Source organism: Symphalangus syndactylus, chromosome 11 (assembly GCF_028878055.3).
Source record: "Symphalangus syndactylus isolate Jambi chromosome 11, NHGRI_mSymSyn1-v2.1_pri, whole genome shotgun sequence".
NCBI classification, from domain to species: Eukaryota; Metazoa; Chordata; class Mammalia; order Primates; family Hylobatidae; genus Symphalangus; species Symphalangus syndactylus.
Window position 1 is genome coordinate 24,700,359 of NC_072433.2, and position 16,275 is coordinate 24,716,633.

Here is a 16,275-nt window from a genome sequence, read left to right on the forward strand (position 1 = left end):
TGATAATATAAACTGGCACAACTTCTCTGGAAGACATTTTAGCAATAAATATCTTCGAAAATATTCCTGGGCCTGGCGCAGTGGCTCACGCCTGTAATCCTAGCACTTTGGGAGGCTGAGGTGAGTGGATCACCTGAGGTCAGGAGCTTGCAACCAGCCTGGCCAACATGATGAAACCCCATCTCTACTAAAAATACAAAAATTAGCTGGACGCAGTGGCATGTGCCTGTAGTCCCAGCTACTCGGGAGGCTGAGGCTGGAGAATCCCTTGAACCTGGGAAGTGGAGGTTGCAGTGAGCCAAGATCACACCACTGCACTCCGGCCTGGACGACAGAGCAAGACTCCATCTCAAGAAAAAAAAAAAAGTTCATATACTTCAGGCTGGGTGCTGTGGTCTACGCCTTAATCTCAGCACACTGGGAGGTGGAGATGGGAGGATCGCTTGAGCCCAGGAGGTCGGGATCAGCCTGGGGAACACAGCGAGACCCCATCTCTATAAAAAATTTAATAAATAGCCGGGTATGGTGGCGCACACCTGTGGTCCTAGCTACTCGGGAAGCTGAGGGAGGCAGATCAGACTGACAGGTCAAGGATGCAGTGAGCCATGATTGTACCACTGCATTCCAGCCTGGGCAACAGAACGAGACCCTGTCTCAAAAAAAAAAAAAAAAACATATACTTAATATACTTTACTGTATATATGTATTACCTCAATTTTTTTTAATGGAAAGAAAAAAAGCTCCTGCTGATTTTGCACCATGATCTAGTGGCAGGAAGACAAGTAGGTGTGGCTAGGGAACTAGCGTGATGCAGAGAGGTAACATAGTGTACTGCACCCTGCTCCCACGGGTGGGCTGCATTCTCCCACCAACTCCCACCACTGCAGAGAAGAGGTGGGGGGGGAGAGAGCAAGGCCTAGGCTGATGGAACTAGGGGACTTATTAGAGAAGCTTTACCAAGTGGCTGTTCATAGCATTTCCACAACACTAGAAAACAAAGAATATTGAATATGTTGTCAAATTGGGCTTTAATGTTATTCAAAGGATTTCAATACACCACTTCATCTATGCACCAGGACAAGTTGATGATATGAAACAGAAACTAGCAGTTAAAGCTAAGGCTATGTTTACAGTTGGACACTCTGAAGAGTAGGCTACAGAAATAAGGGAACTTTGAGAATTAGTGGAATTTGCTTTGAAATGCCAGAAGGCTGTTTTGGAAATTGGGCTAATTACAAGAGTATGTAAGGAGGAGTAAGGCCTCTCAACTCTATGCAGCCCTTCATCCCCACCTCCACTTTCACCCCGGGAAATGATTTGGACTGGCCAATGGGGACTCTGAAATATGTACTTTTAGTGTTTATCATCCCAAAGGTAGAGGTCTACCAGAGAAAACACATGTTATGCTGATGTTGTCTATGTATGGTTTATATTCTTCTCAGCTCTGATAATCCCAGTGGTATACCCTTCACACCTACTATGAGAGAATGATTTATTATAATGGTGTACTTGTCTGGCATGTTTTAGATCCAAATTCAGAACTAAGGCAAATATAGAAAGTTCATCTTTCTTCTTAGAAAAAAAATGTATTTTTAAATTTCACTCTCATCTGGGTGCAGTGGCTCACACCTGTAATCCAAGCACTGTGGGAGGCCAAGGCGGGCGGATCACCTGAGGTCAGGAGTTCGAGACCAGCCTGTCCAACATGGTGAAACTCTGTCTCTACTAAAAATACAAAAATTAGCTGGGCATGGTGGTGTGGGCCTGTGGTCCCAGCCACTCGGGAGGCTGAGGCAGGAGAATCGCTTGAACCCAGGAGGTGGAGGCTGCAGTGAGCCAAGATGGCGCCACTGCACTCCAGTCTGGGTGACAGACATCTCTTTTTTTTTTTTTTTTTTTTTTTTTTTTTGAGATGGAGTCTGGCTCTGTTGCCAGGCTGGAGTTGCAGTGGTGAAATCCCAGCTCACTGCAACCTCTGCCTCCCAGGTTCAAGAGATTCTCCCGCCTCAGCCTCCTGAGTAGCTGGGACTACAGGCACGTGCCACCACGCCCAGCTAATTTTGTATTTTTAGTAGAGATGGGGTTTCACCATGTTGGCCAGGATGGTCTCGATCTCTTGATCATGGTCTCGGTCTCGTGATCCACCCGCCTTGGCCCCCAAAGTGCTGGGATCATAGGCGTGAGCCACCATGCCCGCCTAAGACTCCATTTCAAAAAAAAAAAAATTAAATAAATAAATAAATAAATTTCACTCTCTGTGACATGAATCCATTGGTCAGGAAAAAAACAAAAAAACAAAAAAAAACAACAAAAAAACAAAATAAATTTCACTCTCAAGTAATTCTCCTTTCACTGATAAAAGGATTTAAGTGGTTGGAGACATAAGTTCTACCAACCTTAGCCAGAACAGTCACCTAGAAATTAGGAAAATTAAGGGCTATGTCCATACAAACAGTGCATGGCTATATGGAATTTCTATAAATCCTCTGACGTGCTGATGAAGGAGGAATTCAGTGTGATCTCCTGATGCAAGTGGCAAAAAGCTACCCCACCTCCACTTTGTTCTCCAAAATCTTCTCCTACTGGATAAAGAATAAAATTTACAAGTTTTACTATAGCTCACAGACAAATTGCCCAAGCTGAAGCTGAGATATCTTCTTTTTCTGCCTTAGATAATAGGCTAGTGAGTATATGATGGAATTACTAAAAAGCCAAGGACAAATACAGCAGTACCTAAGAAGTGCTGATATCACTTAAAGAATAGAAGTGTGGCACTGTTATTAAGCCAAATATTAACCACCAACAGCTATACTTTATAACACAATCTGATATAGGCCATGCATGACAAGAACACAGCCCTAAAATGGAACCTCATTCTCAAAATTCAATATGGCCGCTAGCTGGCTCAAATGGATACTGTACACCACTGGCTCTCACCTGTATGATTGATTTGCCTTATTTTAAGGCTTCTAGTGATATTCAGTGTGACAGCTAATGGTTAAGTCTATGGAGCACAGGTTAAATAAATGAATCTTCTCTCAATTCTATGTTATACAGCCCAGTATAAAAATATTCAAAGTGTACTTGCTGGCTTATGGAGAAATTCATCTTAATTTAACCCCTCTCTTCAGAATGAACTATTGTTTTCTTTGTCCTTGTTCCCTAGGGTCCCACCTCCTAGCTTCATATGAGCACTCAATAAACAGCAAAAAATATTTGTTTTCCTTCATTTTTAACCTTTAAAAAATGTTTAAATCTTTTTTACGTAGGCAAAAATAAAATTTTACTGAGCCCTTATTGTATGCCAAATACCATCATAAGAATTACCTTATTTAATCTTTACAACAGCCCTATGAGTTAAGTGTTATTAATATCCTCATTCTGGCTGGGTGCAGCGGCTCATGCCTGTAATCTCAGCACTTTGTGAAGCCAAGGTGAGAAGACTGCTTGAGGCCAGGAGTTCAAGACCAGCCTGGGCAACATGGTAAAACCCCATCTCTACAAAAATACAAAAATTAGCCAGGTGTGGTGGCATGTACCTCTAGTCCCAGCTATTCAAGAGGCTGAAGTAGAAGGATACCTTGAGCCTAAGAGGTCAAGGCTGCAGTGAGCCATGACCGTGCCAATGAACTCCAATGTGGGCAACAGAGGGAGACCCTGTTGCAAAAATAACAACAACAACAACAACAAAAACCAAACCAATAATATCATCATTTTACACATTAGAACGCTCAGGCACCCAAGGTTAAGAAACATTCCCCTCAGCTGGGCGCGATGGCTCACGCCTGTAATCCCAGCACTTTGGGAGGCAGAGACAGGAGGATTGCTTGAGCCCAGGAGTTTGAGACCAGCCTGGGCAACATAGTGAGACCTTGCCTCTACAAAAAATAGAAAATTAGCTGGGTATGGTGGCATATGCCTGTAGTCCCAGCTATGTGGGAGGCTGAGGAGGGAGGATAACTTGAGTCCAGGAGGTTCAGGCTGCAGTAAGCCGTGAATGCACCACTGCTCTCCAGCCTGGGTGACTGAGTAAGACCCTGTCTTGAAAAAAACAAAACAAAAAGAAAAGAAAGAAACATTTCCCTGATCACACAGCCAATAAGAAGCAGAATGGCTCATGCTTATAATCCCAGCACTTTGGGAGCCTGAGGTGGGAGGATTGCTTGAGTCCACGAGTTTGAGACTAGCCTGAAAACATAGTGAGACCCCACCTCTACCGGGAAAAAAAAAAAAAAGGCAGCGGCAGTTCAGGATTTCAAGTGAGGCAGTGTAAGTCTAGAGCCTATCCCTTAACTACTATTGCCAGCTTATACAGCCTAGAGCAACTTCCTTCAAGTTGGTGGTTCAATTCTCAGCACTATCACTTACCAGCTGAATGAGTCTTGGACAAATTGCTGAAGATGTATGAACCACAGTTTCTTCATCTGTAAAACAGGTTTAGTAACAGCCTGTTTACAAGATTTGTTGGGAAATTAGATGAGATTATATATATGGACAACCTGGCACACAGTAGACATTCAGCAAGAGTCAGCACTCTTCCTTCCCTGCTTGACATTCCTCTTCTTTTTTTTTTTTTTTTTTTTTTTTTTTTTGAGACAGAGTCTTGCCCTGTCGCCCAGTCTGGAGTGCAGTGGCGCGATCTCGGCTCACTGCAAGCTCCACCTCCCGGGTTCACGCCATTCTTCTGCCTCAGCCTCCCGAGTAGCTGGGACTACAGGCGCCCGCCACCACGCCCGGCTAATTTTTTGTATTTTTAGTAGAGACGGGGTTTCACTGTGTTAGCCAGGATGGTCTCGATCTCCTGACCTCGTGATCCACCCGCCTCGGCCTCCCAAAGTGCTGGGATTACAGGCGTGAGCCACCGCGCCTGGCCAGACATTCCTCTTCTTTATTTCTGAGTCTCACTCTGTTGCTCAGGCTGGAGTGCAGTGGTACAATCATTGTTCACTGCAGCCTTGACCTCCCAGGCTCAGGTGATCCTCCCACCTCAGCCTCCTGAGTAGCTGGGACTACAGATGTGTGCCACCACTCCCGGCTAATTTTTGGTAGAGATGGGGTTTTGCCATGTTACCCAGGCTGGTCTTGAACTCCTGCCAGGCCTAAAGCGATCCTCCCAAAGTGCTGAGATTACAGGTGTGAGCCACGGTGCCCAGCTGACATTCCTCTTCCTTTTGTGCTTGCTGCTGCTCAAGTGTGAGACTTCTAATTCCAGCTCCATTGAAAATCAGGGCCCAACACAGCTCCCGGGGAAGGAGACTAGGCAGTTTTTTTTGTTGTTGTTGTTATTTTTGAGATGGAATCTCATTTTGTTGCCCAGGCTGGAGTACAGTGGTGTGATCTCGACTCACCACAACCTCTGCCTCCCAGGTTCAAGCGATTCTCCTGCCTCAGCCTCCTGAGTAGCTGGGATCACAGGCGTACACCACCACGCCCAGCTAATTTTTGTATTTTTAGTAGAGACAGCGTTTCACCATGTGGACCAGGCTGGTCTTGAACTCCTGACCTCATGTGATCCATCCGCCTCAGCCTCCCAAAGTGCTGGGATTACAGGCAGGAGCCACCAAACCTGGCCAGAAACTAAGCAGTTTTAAGAAAAAGGACATTGTTGCTTTCAGTCTCATAGTAGGCATCTGAATATTTCCTAAATTCCTAAAGGGGTACTAGTTCATCCCAGCCCTCAAACTACCCTCACCCGCTAGTGGAACAAGCCCCCAGGTACATACATTTTGGTTTCAAAGTCAAACTGATCCTCCACCCTTTTCCAGGTGGATGGAACAAGAAAACTCACCTAATGCCCTGACGATTCGCATAAGGACTTCCCCGACTTTCATTCTGGTCTCTGGTGTGTGCTTGTCTTTGCTGCTGTCATATTGAGCCAACAAGTCCGGCAAGATTTTCTCAGGATAGACGTCTGAGAGCAGGGCAACCCCTGGGGTTGAAAACAAAAAGAAAGGATTCATTACTCTTTAGGATCGAAAATCAAATAAACCAGTCACCCTGTGATGGGATGAACACAGAGATGCTGAAAACCATCTCTACAGCTCTCCCAGCAAGGGCTGCCTATTGTTTGGAGAGTCAGCATAGTGAGTGGAACGAAGATGGGCCTGGTAGTTGAGACTCCTGCATTTGTCTAGTCCCAGCCTGATATGATCTCTAAGGTCACTCCCAGCACTGACGTTCTATGATCCAGGCAGTGCCTCCTGCCTTTGCTGCAGTTCTCCATTCCTGTATAATTTCCCTCTGTAGAACTGCCAGTGATGGGAGCAATTTCCACAAGGAAACATTTTCAAAGCATCCTGGACATGATCAATATTAGATCTAAGCTCATGGCTGAGTTTCCTAATTAACAGAAATAGGGAAGACCCTGACCCTGAGTCCCCCTTCGTAGGACTTGCTGATCCTCTCTCCCATCCACAGCAGCACCTTCCAGATGTGTAGCCTGGGAACAGTGTTATCATAATCTGAGCCCAGCCCCATACTCAGCAACCTTTTTAGGGGTGGCAGGGAGGTGAGAGATGACCAGACAGATCCAGAACAAAACCCCTGGTCGGCCTCAAAACTATGTAACTACAAATTCTACGATTCATGTCTATACTGTTGTTTATTCCTATTTTCTTTCATTAGTCTTTAGCAGAGAACAGGAAAACGGTTACACACTATAAAGAACAGTGACAAAAAAGAAAAAAAGTAAAGAAGGAATAGGTAGAAATAGGGGTTCCAGGATGAGAACCCACTTCTACCCCAAGCACCCTGGCCCATCAACTCTGCTTTGGGTTTCTCCAATAATCTACTCATTGGTCTCCCTGCTTCTACCCTTTTCATCCATTGCAGATGGAGCTATTTGGTTTGAATAATAAGTCTGGGCCCTTCATTCTTCTGCCCAGACCCCTCAGTGGTTTCCCTTCTCCCCTGAATATGAGCAGTCCCCACCCCCTGCCTTCCTTTGTTCTCTCTCTGATCTCAGCTTTTAACACTCTCCCTTGCTTCCTGGCCTCCTTGCTATTCTCCAGTAGACCAAGTGATCCTGGCCCAGAGGAGGCGGCCTCACTTCCCCTCTGCATCGGCTGCTGCTCCTCCTGGTGGCCTCACAGCTTGCTCCCAAACCCTATCATGTCTCTGCTCACAGATCACATTTGTCACATATAAAACAGCAGCCTCCTTCCCCTGCCACTCTACTCCTCTCACCCTGCTTCGTTTGTCTTAGCACTTAATATCACCTGACAGGTTGTGTATTTCCTTATTGTCTGCTCTCCTTCTTGGAATGTGAACTCTATAATAAAATCAAGGATTTTCTTTTGTTCCCTGCTGTATCCCCAATGCCTAGAAGAGTCCTAGCACGTGTCAGGTGCTCAGTAACTACCTACTAAAGGAATGAATGGATGAACGGATAGATGAGTAAAAAGGGTTCAAATATACAGTCCTGATATAAATTTCAGGAATTAAGAAAGAGAGAATGGGGAAGAAGTAATATAAATACTTGAGAAATCCATACTTATTTTTCATTTAAGTTTACCATTCTTGTGTTTAAACTGACAGCCTTGCAGGCAAAGTCTATGTGCAGTTTTTCATGTTATAGGTTGTGATTCCATTCTCTTCTAAATCACATCCACACTCTTCACTGGCTTCTTAAATCCACTGCATCTGCTGAGCTGTGAAGGCGGAGCACCTGCTGAGGGCCGCACCTGTCTGCCCATCCTCCTTTCTGCTCTCCCCACCCCCACCTTTTCTTGCTTCCAAAGAGCCTGGGAAGTCTCTGCATGTGGTCCTAAGCCAACACCTCTGCATGTGGTCCTAAGCCACACCTCCAATCCAGAGTCCATCTTAAGACTTCAGTCCTAAAATGGGCTCCAATCTTACGCAAGCAGAAGCTCTGCTCTTGAGAGATTCAGGCTGTGGCACAACACTGTTGCCAAAATGTGACACTGTAGTTGTAGTTCACTCTATTATATAAAATGACGAAGAAGTGCTTGGAGGTTCAACACGGAGTTATGGAATATTGTAGCACAGAAAAAAATGTCTGCGTCGGCTGGGTGCGGTGGCTCACGCGTGTAATCCCAACACTTTGGGAGGCCGAGATGGGCAGATCACTTGAGGTCAGGAGTTCAAGATCAGTCTGGCCAACATGGTGAAACCCCGTCTCTACTAAAAATACAAAAAGTTAGCTGGGTGTGGTATTGGGCACCTGTAATCCCAGTTACTCAGGAGGCTGAGGCAGGAGAATCGCTTGAACTCGAGAGGAAGAGGCTGCAGTGAGCCGAGATTGCACCATTGCACTCCAGCCTAGGCAACAATAGCGAAACTGTGTCTCAAAAAAAAGAAAAAAAGAAAAAAATGTCTGAGGCCTAAGGGTAAATGAATTGTTTGCTAAGAGAAAGAAGAGGGGGTTAGGTGCAGAGGCTCACACCTGTAATCCCAGCACTTTGGGAGGCTGAGGTGGGAGGATCACTTGAGGCCAGGAGTTTGAGACCAGTCTGGGCAACATAGGGAGACCCCATCTCTATAAAAATATCTTTTAAAAAATTAGCCAGGTGTGATGATGTGTGCCGGTAGTCCTAGCTACTCGGAGGCCGAGGCAGGAGGATTGCTTGAGCCCATAAGTTCCAGGCCGCAGTAAGCTATGATTGCAGCATTGCACTCCAGCTGGGTGACAGAGTGAGGTCTCAAAAAAATAAAAAAGAAAAACAGAAATAGCCTCCAACTTCTAAAAGACCTCCATAACTGCAATTCTGGCAGGTGTTATATCACTGATATATTACAAGGCCTGGTATATATTACAGATTTGCAGCTATCATAACTTTTTTTTTTTGAGATGGAGTCTTGCTCTGTCACCCAACTGGAGTGCAATGGCGTGATCTCGGCTCACTGCAACTTCCACCTCCCGGTTCAAGCAATTCTCCTGCCTCAGCCTCCCAAGTAGCTGGGATTACAGGTGCCTGCCACCACACCTGGCTAATTTTTGTATTTTTAGTAGAGACGGGGTTTCACCATGTTGGCCAGGCTGGTCTCGAACTCCTGAGGTGATCCGCCCTCCTCGGTCTCCCAAAGTGCTGGGATTACAGGCGTGAGCCACTGCGCCCAGCCCATAGCTACTTTCTAAAATCAGAAGTTCTCAACTCAGAAAATCTGGTGGGTGTTTCCTTTTAGGAATGTAGTCATGACTTTGCAATGGAAAACAGTGGAAAAATGGGATTTGCTTTATAAAACTTTGATCTATTTCTAGCTTTTCTGAAACCTATTACTAAAGTCCCTCCTACTGTTGTTTAACATAGTCTTTTTTTTTTTTTTTTTTTTTTTTTTTTGAGACAAAGTTTTGCTCTTGTTGCCCAGGCTGGAGTACAATGGCGTGATCTCAGCTCACTGCAACCTCCGTCTCCCGGGTTCAAGCGATTCTCCTGCCTCAGCCTCCTGAGTAGCTGGGATTACAGACATGTGCCACCATGCCCAGCTAATTTTGTATTTTTAGTAGAGACAGGTTTTCTCCATGTTGGTCAGGGTGGTCTCAAACTACCGACCTCAGGTGATCCACCTGCCTCGGCCTCCCAAATTGCTGGGATTAAAGGCGTGAGCCACCATGCCCAGCCCTTACTGTTGTTTATTCCTATTTTCTCTCAGTCTTTAGTAGAGAACAGTCATTTACTTCTGTGAACATACTATCCTGGCCAAATGAGCTCTGGACTTCCTCTCTGTAGTGGGCAGACATGTGATTACACATAGCATCTACTCTCTCTTCTGGTAACAACACCATGGTGTTCTTTTGGAGAAATATCCCTTTCTTACTCTCAGTCTGTGTGGTTTGAGTGGGCTAACTATACCACTTTTTCCCCCTCCAGGTGTGAACTTGTATCCCAGGCTGGCCAGTTAGGATCTTCCATTCCATCCCCACCACCATGATTGGTTCACGAACGGGGAATGAGATTCGATCCTGAAACCCACATTGACACTACTGGGAAAGATAAATTCCCCTCCCCACCACCCGTTGAAGAGACTAACCTGGAGCTGCCAGTGGCCACCACGTGGAAAAAGCCCACCCAAGAATGACACCAACACAGAGGAGAGCCAGCCCAAGAGGGAGGGAGAAGAGGAAGAGATCCGATGGCATATTTTCATCTCCGGGACCCAGGTGTACTCTACCCCCTCCACTTTCTGGATACAAAAGCCAATAAACATCCTCTAATGCTCATGCCAGTTGGACTGTTTTTCAATTAAAATAATCCTAACACACCCTTTTTCAGATTAACAATGATTTTTCAGATTTTTTTTGCTTTTCCTATAATGCTAAACTTTAAACTCATTAGGGAGCTTTTAGTTCTCCCAGTCTTCCATAAAAAGGTTGCTAAAGCAAAGCCAAGTTTCCTTGCTTCCCACAGTCCCAGATCTAATAGCAATTGTTTATCTTCCTGCTGGCCTGTTCCACGGACGGCTGCCAAATGGCTGGCTGTTTGAGTTTTACCTTCTAGGATACAGGTGCCACCTATGAGTTTATAAATCCCTGGAGAATAAGAGCAGTTCCCCCTTTACCTACCAAGCAGTGAAGAGAGTCATACCTGATGGTTAAGATTGTATAAAAATGAAAGGGATGAGATTTTGTGTGGCTGTTTTTATTTATTTCGAAAAAACTTTCTGTACTTTGACACTCTGTGGAAGCATGGCCATAACCTTCACATGACCATAGGCCCATCACACTTGATAATTCCTTTGTGACTTGAAAATGGGGTAATTTCTGGGTCAGCACAAGATCCAAGAAAACATCACACATCAATCCCTTTGGCAATGAGACCCAAAGGATTGTGTGAGAGAGACTTCTTTCTGCTCTGATTGTAGGAAACTGCATTTTAGGATGTGGTGCAACAGATGAGATACAGACAAGGTAAAAGTGAATCCAAACTGGGAAGAGTTCACAGAAGCATTCTGAACTTTTTTTGGAGGCAGTGCATAGAATATTGGTGAATTAACATAACTAAAAAAATGTTAGGCAGCCGGGTGCGGTGGCTCACGCCTGTAATCCCAGCACTTTGGGAGGCCGAGGTGGGTGGATCATGAGGTCAGGAGATTGAGACCATCCTGGCTAACCCGGTGAAACCCCCTTTCTACTAAAAATAGAAAAAATTAGCTGGGCGTGGTGGCGGGCGCCTGTAGTCCCAGCTACTCAGGAGGCTGAGGCAGGAGAATGGCGTGAACCCAGGAGGCGGAGCTTGCAGTGAGCAGAGATGGCACCACTGCACTCTAGCCGGGGCGACAGAGCAAGACTCTGTCACAAAAAAAAAAAAAAAAAAAGTTAGGCTGGGTGCAGTGGCTCATGCCTGTAATCCCAGCACTTTGAGAGGCCGAGGCGGGTGGATCACCTGAGGTCAGGAGTTCGAGACCAGCCTGACCAACATGGTGAAACCCCCGTCTCTACTAAATACAAAAAATTAGCGGAGCATGGTAGCAGGTGCCTGTAATCCCAGCTACTTGGGAGGCTGAGACAGGAGAATCACTTGAACCCGGGAGGTGGAGGTTGCAGTAAGCCAAGATTGAATCATTGCACTCCAACCTGGGCAACAAGAGTGAAAACTCCATCTCAAAAAAAAAAAAAAAAAAAGGCCGGGTGCAGTAGCTGAAGCCTGTAATCCCAGCACTTTGGGAGGCTGAGGCGGGTGGATCACGAAGTCAGGAGTTCAAGACCAGCCTGGCCAATATGGTGAAACCCCATCTCTACTAAAAATACAAAAATTAGCTGGGTGTGGTGGCGTGCGCCTGTAGTCCAGCTACTCAGGAGGCTGAGGCAGGAGAATCTCTTGAACCCAGGAGGTGGAGGTTGCATTGAACCGAGATGGCGCCACTGCACTTCAGCCTGGGCGACAAAGTGAGACTCTGTCTCAAAAAAAAAAAAAAATGTTATTACAATAACTACATGTAAGAAAACAGACTGTCAACTTTGTAAAATAACTGTTTTTTTTCTTCCCCCAAGACTTCCCTGAAAGCCACAAACATATTTTGATCAAAACAGTGTTGACTTCAGGATGATCCCACAACATGTTACTCAGTGATTCTGAGTAGCAAAAGGAGTTTGCGTGTCGTGTACTTTTACTTAGTACTCTTGCATTAACAGGAAAGTCAGTCTAATTCTAAAATGTCTTTGCTAACTTGCTCTATCCCAGGGAACTGCTAAGCCATTACTACTTCAAAACTAACCTGCCTCATTTCTCCTGGGCAGATAACAACCTCCCAAAATACTCACAGCAACCCGGAAAACCACCTACTCACTTGAAACTCACAGATATTTCTGCCAACAAAACTGCAAGAAACACAAAAACCCACACATTGTATAATTCCATTGAAATGAAATGTCCAGAATAGGCAGATCTTTACATAGGAAAAGTAGATTTAGTGGTTACCTAGGGCTGTGGTAGTTTGAGAAAGTGGGGAGTGACTGCTAATAGTTATGAAGTTTCTTTCTGGGGTGATAAAAACATTCTAAAACAGGGGTCCCCAACCCCCAGGTTGTGGACTGGTACTGGGCATGGCCTGTTAGGAACGGGACCACACAGCAGGAGGTGAGCAGCAAGGGAGCATTACTGCCTGAGCTCCGCCTTCTGTCAGATCATTGGAGGCAACAGGTTCTCCCAGGAGTGTGAACCTTATTGTGAATTGCACATGCAAGGGATCTAGGTTGTGTGCTCCTTATGAGAATGGAAAGTCTGATGATCTGAGGTGGAACAGTTTTATTCTGAAACCATCCCCGCCCTCCCAACACCGCCCTGTCCATGGAAATATTGTCTTCCATGAAACCAGTTCCTGGTGCCCAAAAGGTTGGGGGCCATTGTTCTAAAATTCCAGCCTGGGCAACATAGCCAGACCCCATCTCTACAAAAATTTTAAAAATTAGCCAGATAGGCTGGGCAGAGCAGCTCACACCTGTAATCCCAGCACTTTGGGAGGCTGAAGTAGGTAGATCACTTGCGGCCAGGGGTTTGAGACCAGCCTGGCCAACATGGCAAAACCCCATCTCTACCAAAAATACAAAAATTAGCAGGGCATGGTGGTGCATATGTGTACTCTCAGCTACTTGGGAGGCTGAGGCAAGAAAATTGCTCGAACCCACAGGGCAGATGTTGCAGTGAGCCGAGATCGCGCCACTGCACTCCAGCCTGAGTGACAGAGCGAGACTCTGTCTCAAAAAAAAAAAAAAAAAAAAATTAGCCAGACATGGTGGTGCACGCCTGTAGTCCTAACTACTTGAGAGGCTGAGGTAAGTGGGTCACTTGAGCCCAATAATTCAAGGTTTAGTGAGTTAGCACAACACCACCGCACTCAAGCCTTTGTGACAGAGGGAGACGCTGTCTCAAAATTTTAAAAACTTCTAAAGTTGACCGTGGTGATGGTTACACACTCTGAAGATATACTAAAAACCAGTGCATTGTTTATTTCATTATTTCATTATTTATTTATTTATTTTATTTTTTTTGAGATGGAGTCTCACTCTGTTGCCCAGGCTGGTGTGCAGTGGTATAATCTCAGCTCACTGCAACCTCTGCCTCCCGGATTCAAATGATTCTCCTGTCTCAGCCTCCCAAGTAGCTGGGACTATAGGCGCGCACCACCACACTTGGCTAATTTTTTGTATTTTACTACAGATGGGGTTTCACCATGTTGGGCTGGCTGGGCAATCCGCCTGCCTTGGCCTCCCAAAGTGCTGTGATTACAGGCGTGAGCCACTGCACCTGGCCTCATTTTTTATTTTTTAACACAGAGTCTTGCTCTGTCGCCCAGGCTGGAGTGCTTTGGTATAATCACAGCTCTCTGCAGCTTCAACTTTCCAGGCTCAAGTTATCCTCTCACTTCAGTATAGCTGGGACTATAGGTGTGTGCCACCACACACATGGCTAATTTTGTTTATTTTTTGTGGAGACGGGGTCTTACTATGTTACCTAAGCTGGTCTCAAACACCTGGACTCAAGTGATCCTCCCACCCCAGCCTCCCGAAGTGTTGGGATTACAGGCGTGAGCCACTACACCTGGTCTGAATTGTTCACTTTAAGTGGATCAATGGTATGGTATGTGACTTATATCTCAAAAAGTTGTTATTAAGAAACTATAAGAAAATATTTCATATCTGCCCTTTTAGGTTTTTATTTCTTATTTTAAAAATTTTATTATTATTATTGTTACTGTCTCAGGCTGGAGTGCAGTGGTACAATTGCAGCTCACTGCAACCTCCAACTCCCGGATTCAAGCAATCCTCCTGCCTCAGCCTCCGGAGTAGCTGGGATTACAGTTGCATACCACCACACCTGGCTAATTTTGTATTTTTAGTAGCGACGGGGTTTCACTATGTTGGCCAGGCTGGTCTTGAACTCCTGAGCTCAAGTTATCTGCCTGCCTTGGCATCCCAAAGTGCTGGGATTACAGGCGTGAGCTACCACACCTGGCAGGTTTTTAAAATAGAAGAAAAAGGAAGAAAACAATATAGCATATCTTAAATATAAAGGGAAATCCACTGCCAAGAGCAGAGCTTCCTTTTGTATCCAAATCTGTTTTGGTTGCCCCTGCAGGGTGAGAATAGAAAGAGGGGGGAAATGAATTGTAACCTGTTACTTGATTAAAAAAGAAAATCAAAATTAGCCGGGTATGGTGGTGTGTACCTGTAATCCCAGCTACTCAAGAGGCTGAGGCAGGGGAATTGCTTGAACCAGGGAGATGGAGGTTGCAGTGAGCCGAGATCGTGCCACTGCACTCCAGCCTGGGTGACAGAGCAAGACTCCATCTCAAAAAATAAAAAAGAAAATCAAGTATTTTGCATTTCATAGAATGTCTTGCATTCATAAGAAAATGGTGTATTACATTTAAAAGTCTAAATTCTGTGGTAAGCCAGAAATTCTACTCTAGAAATCTATCCTAATAGGTATATTAACACAGCAGGAAATTACTTATGTACAAAATCATCACTGTAGCACTATTCGTAATAGAAAAGACTGGAAACAAATTTTCATCAACAGAAAATTGATTAAGCAATGGTCATTCATACAATGGAATATAAGGCATCCATTTAAAAAATGAATAAGGCCAGGTGCAGTGGCTCACGCCTGTAATCCCAGCATTTGAGAAGCTGAGGTGGGTGAAAGAATGCCTTGAGGCCAGGAATTCGAGACTGGCCAGGCCAACATAGCGAAATCCCGTCTCTACTGGAAAAAAAAAAAAATTATCTGTGCATGGTGATGCATCCCTAGAATCCCAGCTACTCGGGAGGCTGAGGCAGGAGACTCACTTGAACCCAGGAGGCAGAGGTTGCAGTGAGCCAAGATCGCGTCACTGCACTCCAGCCTAGGCGACAGAGTGAGACTCTGTCTCAAAAAAAAAAAAAAAAAAAAATTAATATGTTTTTAAAGAACTGTCATGAAATGAATTCTAAGATCTATTGTTAAGTAAAAAGCAAGATGCAAAATCATCTCTATTGAATTCAACTATTTGTGTACAAAGGGGAAATATACACTCATTGAATAATTCTGGAAGGATACTCAAGAAACTAATAATATTGATTACTTCTGCAGAGGGAAACTAGGTGGCAAGGGGATAAATGTGAGAGAGATACTTTTTATTTTTGTATCTTTTAGTAAGTTAAAAATTTTTTTCTTTTAATTTTTTAATTGGCAAATAATAATTGTACATATTCATAGGGTACATGGTCATGTTTCAATAGATATAGCGATCAGATCAGGGTAACTAGCATATTCATCACTCAAATGTTTACCATTTCTCTGTGTTAGGAACATTTTGAATTTTGAATGATATAAATAAAATGTTTTTAAAAATCTGTGATAAATTTTAAAATTTATGTTTAAAACATTTTAACAAATTTGTCTTTCAAAGTAGAACAGCTACTCAGTAGTTACCTCTACTCAGCTGTTCTACTTTGAAAATAAAAAGAATTGCAACTAACATAGCAGAATGACCACAAACATTGGCATCCTCTTTCTCCTGAAATCTCACTAAAGTGACAAGGTGTAAAAAAGGTATGAATCCACAACCAAGGAAAAAGACAATGGGATAGGTGTCAAAGGCTGAAGTCTAGGTAAATAAAACAAAACTAGAGCAAAATTATGATATGTGCATGATAGAGTTGCTGGATCTTTGGAAAATATATCAGTAAGTACACAGAAAAGGAAGCAAATGTGCAGGGAAGGCTGATTACTGCACTAGGCTCAGCACTGAATAACATCCACGTGGTCAGCAGTAAACAGTGCCCAATGATTTAGCCAAAAGTTGTGATGGGAAATGGCAGAAGTTGTTTGAGCA

General features: G+C 44.5%; 1 protein-coding gene across 3 annotated transcripts in view; it reads right to left on the reverse strand.

Moving 5' to 3' along the window:
* TANGO6 (transport and golgi organization 6 homolog) overlaps nucleotides 1-16,275 on the reverse strand; it is a 263,274-nt gene that overhangs the window by 120,285 nt on the left and 126,714 nt on the right. For all 3 annotated transcript variants that reach the window (XM_055298416.2, XM_055298415.2, XM_055298418.2), the window contains one exon: nucleotides 5,789-5,929. In XM_055298416.2, coding sequence (XP_055154391.1) covers nucleotides 5,789-5,929 — 141 coding nt within the window. The remainder of the gene's footprint in view (nucleotides 1-5,788; nucleotides 5,930-16,275) is intronic.